Below are 7,490 nucleotides of genomic sequence, written 5' to 3'. Positions count from 1 at the left end.
TGATCTGATGTGCGATCATTTCTAGTCTCTAACATCAATTACGCACTTTACCATTGAAATAATTATTGTGTACACATTCCTCGACATGCCTAAAATCCTGAAATTCTTTTTATAGCCTGATGGCAATTAATATATAACTTCGATGCCTATGTCTCACATTAGATAATGCGATAGAATTGAAAGAAGTTGCCTAAGGTGAACAAAATTAAAGTGACCAAATTGACAAAATAATAAAGCATATCGAACCAATTAAAAATCGAGTTGAATTACAGTAACCACGAATTAAATTTACGTAAAAAGATCGACCTAAACCCAAATATTTGTAATTGAAATACATTAACTTTTATATCATTTCTCATAATTAATAATAAATTTTGTCAAATCCCCATTAAAAGAAAAATGAAAGAAAATTTTGTTGGATGATATGACGTGCAATTAAGTGGAAATAAAATAAAATAGAAATGAATGCCCCGTCGCTAACTCCCATTAGAAAGCTCCAAAAGAAAAGCCCGAATAAATTGTGGAAAGAGGCAACGAATCGACTTTCGAGTAGAGAGTACTATCATTTTCCGCACTCATCACTCACTGCTTTGACTTCGAGAGATCCAATTCCTCAACCTCGTCTTTTGATCTGGTAAACTCTCCCGTTCTCATGTATTTGTGTATATGCGTATGTATCAATTAATCAGGCAACTCACTTTGTAATGGTTTTTGTCAGTTTTTTTTATTCAGGGATTTAATCTTGTATATTGCTGTTTCCGTTTTTGTTTTTTAATATGCTGGATTAGAATCACTGATTTGACTCCACTCCTAGAAACGGAGATAATTTAGTTTCTGTTCATGCTGGATATTTCTATTTTACTTAGCAGAACGTCATTCATTTAAAAAAGTATCTAAAGTATGATGATGTGTTATTATTTGTGATTAATTTCCATCGCTGCATCAGTGCTTGGCGAATGAAATTATAAAGTATATCAATTCAGCGTGGCTTCTATTTCCTTTTCCATGGTTGATTTGAAGGAAAGGGGGTTCTGGTGGAGGTTTACCTCTAAGCTAAGTTGAGTAGTATTGACGTCCAAATTTGTCTAGTCAAATATGCAAGGTAGCCTAATTATTCTTTGTGATCTTACTCCGGACTTACAAAACAATTTATTTCCAGGAGCATGATTATCTGACACTCACGTTAGTTGCAAGTTTAGCTAGGAGAGAGGAGAATAAACACTGTTGTGCAAAAGCAGTGTATAGATAGTTTGCAATGATTATGAGATTGCATGATTTTACCTTCTCCCAGGGAGTTTGCATACTTGGACATAAGGACATTAGGCAGTGTGCGATAAGACTTGGGCGTTCATGTACTATTGTAAATTTGAGACTTCTTTAATTGACTTAAAAGCCTTTGATATGCTTTCTTAGATTCCCTGCGCCAATGTGGTTCTAGGTGGATACCGTAAAGGAGTTCTATTCTTAAATGAGCTAGGATTTTATATCAGCATATGTCCCCAGTCCCCAGACTCCCCACTTCTGAAGTGCTCACAGTTCTCTTCACGATTCAGAGATTTTTTATACGTAACCAAAGTTACATATTGTCCTTAAGCTTATGTTTCTCCTTTCTCAATCCATTAATTTAGTGATTGTTGAGAAACTATCAGGAACTTTCAACTATACTGGATCAACTGCTTCATTGAAAAGATACCAGTGATGATAATCATCAAGGTTCTCAAATTGTTCAATGCTTAGTAGAGAAACCTGTCATGGATAATTTCACTGAAATAGAATACATATTTCCTTCCCACTGACTCCGTTTCACATTCATTATTCAGGTCCACCATTGTGTTTTCACATGTTTCTCATGATTCCTTTTGGATATGTACTGAATGTGATTCTTGTTTTCATTGTGTCATCCACAGTTGTTGTTGTGGATAATTGCAAGTGCTGGAGTTGGGCTATATCTGGTTTCAAGATTAATTCTTGGACGCAATAATCATTAGAATCAATGACAGATAACCATAGATGAATTAAGATAGTGAAAAGCAGAGAGGTTTTGGGTTTTCCTTGAATAATAGTATTGCAATCTTCTTTTTGTATGCTGTCTTACTATGTTGTTCTCCTCTTACTATCACGATATTTATTGACCTAAAATACTTCAACTACCAAAAATTCCCAATTAGGCGATTATGCTTCATTATCTCACTCTGGCAGTCGATCTGCAGTGGCATAGTGGTTACAGTACAAGGGTAATGATCAAATTGTGAGTTTATAGGGGAAAAGAATAAACATTTTTTGCATGAGCTGTGGTTCCCTTGCCTTTTGAAATCTGGGTGTATAATATTTAAAGATGCAATGATTATGAGATAAAATGATTTTATGAGCCCCAAAGGATTTACAATACACGAGCATTCGAGTGAGTTGATAAGATTTAAATATCCTTATAACTGGGAGTCTTTGTTCCTTCTGGGCTTAAGAGTCTTGATTATGTTTTATCAGAAAACTTGCATCAATAGATTTTAAATGTCTAATAAACAATTTTCCAGTTTAGCTAGTCTAATGTTTACCATCAACATGTAGTGTCTTTTCCACAAATAATTATGTGACATTAAACCTTCATTAAAATTCAAAGTGTACAATATGTAATGGAATTTTTCCTAGATAAACGCACATTGAACGTCAATGAACATAACTTGTGCATATTATCTAGCATTAATATTTACATCTATTTCTACAACTTTTAGTAACTATTTACAAGAATGTTCTTTTCCTTGTAAAACTGGAAAGACTCTGAATTAGATTTGATTGTGTTAGCAGTCGGAAAGGAAAATCAAGCCATGGTTGTTCATTTTTTATTAAAATGGAAGGCATAGAAGCCTCAATTTTTTGGGCAAAACTAACGTGGAAATTGGCATTTAGATTAGCTAACTGTTTTGACCTTAGAAACATGGTCAAATTCTCTTGTGCTGAATTGAAATGGAAAGGATACCTGAAACATAAAATTCCATGCATCTAGGATTATGAATTTTCAAAAATCTCCATAATAATTACTAGAAGAAACTGAAAGCTACTCTGTGTGCTCACATGACATGTACCTGTAGGAAATGGCTGGAGAAATTAAGAATGATGCTATGGAGTCCGCAACTTCTGCAGATACCAAGATTAAGCCAATGAAGAAAAAACAAGGAGTAATGTCAAGAATATGGAATGCACTACATAGATTACACGGAGATGATTTTGAAAAGAGACTGCAATATATAACCAAGGAAGAGGCTTCTGTCCAAGCCAGAATTAAAAGGCGTTCTCATAGTTCAAGGAAAATGGCTAGGAATCTCATTATATTTACTGGATTTTTTGAGGTAAAACGGCTCTTCTTTATTCTATTATAATCTGAGAAAATATATGATATTTGTACTATTGCTGGGGCTTAACGCATCCATGTTTTTGCAAGATATTTTGAACTGCTATTCTATATTCAATTATCTATGTTCAGAAGAGACATAAGCATAGGGAAAGGGAAGAATTCGGTACTTTTCCTGTAAACGACTAAGTGATTTGAAAGCCTGAGCGTGGGTAGCATTGGATTAGTGTAAAAATTTGTATAACTCTATTTTACATTCTGGGAGAATATATTTTGATGATTATTTATTTGGTTCCAAGGTGACCGCATCGAGTCATGCATTTCCTTTTTCCCCTTTCCTGGTTTCCTTTTCCCCTCTTGAACCCATCAGAATTATTATGCCTTTTCATATTTTTCCATACAAGGTTTGCAGCAACCTTGTGACATTATTTATGTGTGGAAGGCAGCTTCCTGACCACTCTCTTCCTTTCTCTTTATTTTGAAATGCTTACAGTTCTGCAGCTTGAGGTCTTCTTATTAGTCTCTGTCTTCTCTTCTCCTTCCATTTCTTTCAGACATTGACCTCATTACCACGTCCTTGAGACAAAATCAGCTATTACTCATGGTCCTGAAGTTATGTTACCTTTTGGCACTCCTCCACAAGCTGCTGCTACTGGCTTCTTTATGTCACTGTTGTCGTTATGATTTCAGATTATTTAATTGATGTAAGATCATTACATTTTACTCTCTCACTTGCTTGGAATTTATTTTATTTTTTTGAAAAGGGTTTTTGCTGTGCTTGTTATCTGTTTCTGTTGATTCCTTCCCCCTCAATGAGTTTCCTATATTATTAATTTAATTGCAGAACGGATCTTTTTAAAAGTGTAGAATTTGTATTATATGGAAAGCGCAGCTAACAGAGAACTAGAGAAGTTTAATCAACTATTTATTCAATAAGCTCAGTAAACCCATTCTTTCTCTTTCTTGTTTTTTATTTGGCCTGAAGGTAGGGAGAATCCTAGAAAAATCACACAGTCCATCCAAAGTAGTGAAGCTAAGCCTTTGTGGAAATGAATTGAGATGAATTCACTTTCCAGACTAATAATAATTTCATGATGAATATTACCCAACTTCCATGCCACAATGTGTGTTGTTATCTCTACCATGTTTTTTAATGCGTCTCAAAGTGTCTCACACATACCATTTCCTTTGCGGTGGGTATTTTGTGCATTGTAATCTTTAATGTTGTCTAAGATCTATAACATTATAATAGTAAAAATGTACTGCATTAATTACATGCAAGCTGCGTAGAACCGACCTGAAACTTTGATTGCCCACAAGCAAGCAAATTTAAGTTCTCCTGCCAGTGAAGAAAAGAGTTTCTTTGGATGCCTCTGTTGACTTGTGAGATGGTGAACTCTGTCTTCTACAATTTCAATATTTCTAGGATAACTGGTTTTTCCATTTGAGGATATGCACTAACTCTCACGTTTCTGCCGAGGTTCTCATTTGGGTAATACAATAGAGTTATTCATTCACCCTGCTTATTCTGCTCTGTATAGGTGTTTGCCTGGTAAATAAATGTGCCCTTGTCTTTTTGGTTCTACTGGATGTTAATACAGTTTATCATGTATGTTGAGAATTCACATAATGTTGGAAAACATAAGTGGCAAATTATTATTAAATTTTTTTTATTTTTTATTTTTTTATTTTTAAAGGAAGTGATTGCATCATAATGCACATTAATGAATGCAAATGAACCACAGTAAACTAGTTCTAACTCCATGTAAATGTGGATTTAAGATACGCCTTGCAGAACTTAAAGTGAGGATGGTAAGCAATGTGATGCACCATTGCAACTCGAGCAAACTATTTTTCAGGCCGAATTATGTCACTGGTTTATAAGATTGATTTATAAATAGGCTCTAGACATGTTCTCCTATCAGTCTGTCACTCTTGGACACCCACTAGATGTCTTGGTCAGTGGGTCGTTGGTTCCATCTTTTGAGAAAACTACTTCTAGTACTGTATAATAAATTTTTGACCTATCAAGTTGCTAGGATGTGCATAAAATTATTGTTTGATGCATCAACTCAGAAAGAGGATACTTAATGCATTAATGCCAAAATCAGAATGCTTTTCTTAAAAGTGTGTGATTCAACATGCATTTGCAAATATATGCTGATACAAAACTAAAAGGTATGGGGGATCAGATCTTCCTAGTAAATTGGATAAAAGGAGAGCTTATGACCATGTCATCTTTTACTTTGTTTCATTTCAAGAGAGAAGGTTTCTACTTTAGGTAGCCAACTAAAAGGTGTGGGGGATCATCTTCCTAGTAAATTGGATAAAAGGAGAGCTTATGACCATGTCATCTTTTACTTTGTTTTCATTTCAAGAGAGAAGGTTTCTACTTTAGGTAGCCAACTAAAAGGTGGGTTTGTGTCTGAGAGAGAGTTGCTGTTTAAAAATTCAAGCTACTAAATTGCTTTTATGGCAAAGAAAATCCACATGTAAATTCCTGATAGTTGATGTTTCCAATTGACATTTTTTTTTCCTGAACAATATGTCATATATCACTTTATTAACCCGTCAGCACCTCTTTTATTATTATTATTATTATTATTTTTATTATTATTTTTTTTTTTTTTTTTTTTGGTTCCAATAACATTTACATGCAAAACAAATTGTAGTAACTAGAAAGTTTTGGAGCTAGAAACTTGATCAAGTTAACATGAATGTTAAATATCGCTCTAACAAATTGTCAGGTTGACTCTAAATCATTACTTTTTGAAATGGAGGAAATACATAAAATAGAAAACTGCAGCTGAATTGAAGTTATTAATATAAACTATAAAGTGATAACGACAAAAATAACAACAATATGCTAATATGCTTAAAATGCTCATCTCTCCCGTTTTCCAAAGTTGTGCATCCCTGGATCTAACTGTTGCATATATTTTGCTATGATTCAGAATTCCTTTATCAGGTGTGTTGTATTTTACCTTTGATCCATTTACCCATGCTATCCGCGTGACATTGCTACAACCAATTGAAGTAACTCGTGTGAAAATACAAGAGTTTGAACAGAAAGAATGCCAAACTTGAGGTGGTAACTTTCTCATATGCACCAAATAACTGTATAGCATACATATGTAACCTTGTTCCTAGTTCAACAGGGACCCGATAGGGAATTATATATATGGGGGTGTTTGAGCCACATTATTTTGGTAATAACACATTTTTGAATAGTGTATTGATTGGAAATGTGTGGTTAAAAAATAAGGAAAAGTTTTTGACTTGCGTGTAATATTATTATATTGAAGAATGTGTAGTTGAAATGATGTCAAATCACTGTTAAGAATGTATTTTTTTGGAATAATGTGGCTCAAACAGGCCCTATGTGTGTGTGTGTGTGTGTGTGTATATAGATATACATATATATACACATATAGATATACATATATATATACACACATATATATATACATATATATATTTCCCACACCCTAGACTTGATACAAGGATCCCCTTTCACCTTTATTTGTATGCTTGGTACTAAATATTTAATATAGATCTTAGGAGAATCATATTTCAAAAGCTACAATTGAAATTGGAGAGCCAAAGTCTATATAAAATGCACACCGAAAGCCCATACTTTCGATTTGAGATTCAGGTCCCATGTCTTACAATTAACGATCCACAACGTTCCACGTTAACCGCGCCAACGTCGGACTAGCTTTGCACTGGCCTATGACTAGTCGTTGACGAACACTGCTATGTTGACGTCACCATTTGCATCGCTTGATTGCAATTGGGAGACATGGTGGTTGCCTTGATATGATTGATATAGATATTAGGACAGCTAAATCCCAGAAGCTAACTATTGAAGTTGAAGAATCCAAGCCTATATAAAACACTCACCGAAATCTCATAATGTCAATGTGGGATTCAAGTCCTATACCTTGTAATGGTAACCATAACAATATGTTGATAAGGAAAAGCTGAAGAGTCGGTTTTCATTGGAAAAATCTCAGCAGCTGCAAGGAATTATTTGGCCAAACATAAACAAGAAGCACTGAAACAATGTCTGCAGTGAATGGAGGCAGAGTTAGTTACCAAAGCAAGGCCACCTTTGGGGTTGGGGGGGGGGGGGGGGAGGACA

At 34.5% G+C, this 7,490-nt stretch overlaps 1 protein-coding gene across 1 annotated transcript in view; it reads left to right on the top strand.

The window, feature by feature from the left end:
- The first annotated feature begins 482 nt into the window (after positions 1–482).
- Positions 483–7,490, top strand: part of LOC111376943 (uncharacterized protein At2g24330-like) — a 10,856-nt gene continuing 3,848 nt past the window's right edge. The window contains exons 1-2 of the mRNA XM_022999959.1: positions 483–634; positions 3,087–3,344. Coding sequence (XP_022855727.1) covers positions 3,090–3,344 — 255 coding nt within the window. The 5' untranslated portion in view covers positions 483–634; positions 3,087–3,089. The remainder of the gene's footprint in view (positions 635–3,086; positions 3,345–7,490) is intronic.

The sequence above is a fragment of the Olea europaea genome, unplaced genomic scaffold (genome assembly GCF_002742605.1).
Source record: "Olea europaea var. sylvestris unplaced genomic scaffold, O_europaea_v1 scaffold1584, whole genome shotgun sequence".
NCBI lineage: Eukaryota > Viridiplantae > Streptophyta > Magnoliopsida > Lamiales > Oleaceae > Olea > Olea europaea.
The sequence above is the reverse complement of the archived record's forward strand: the minus strand, read 5'-3'. Positions and strand labels throughout refer to the sequence as shown.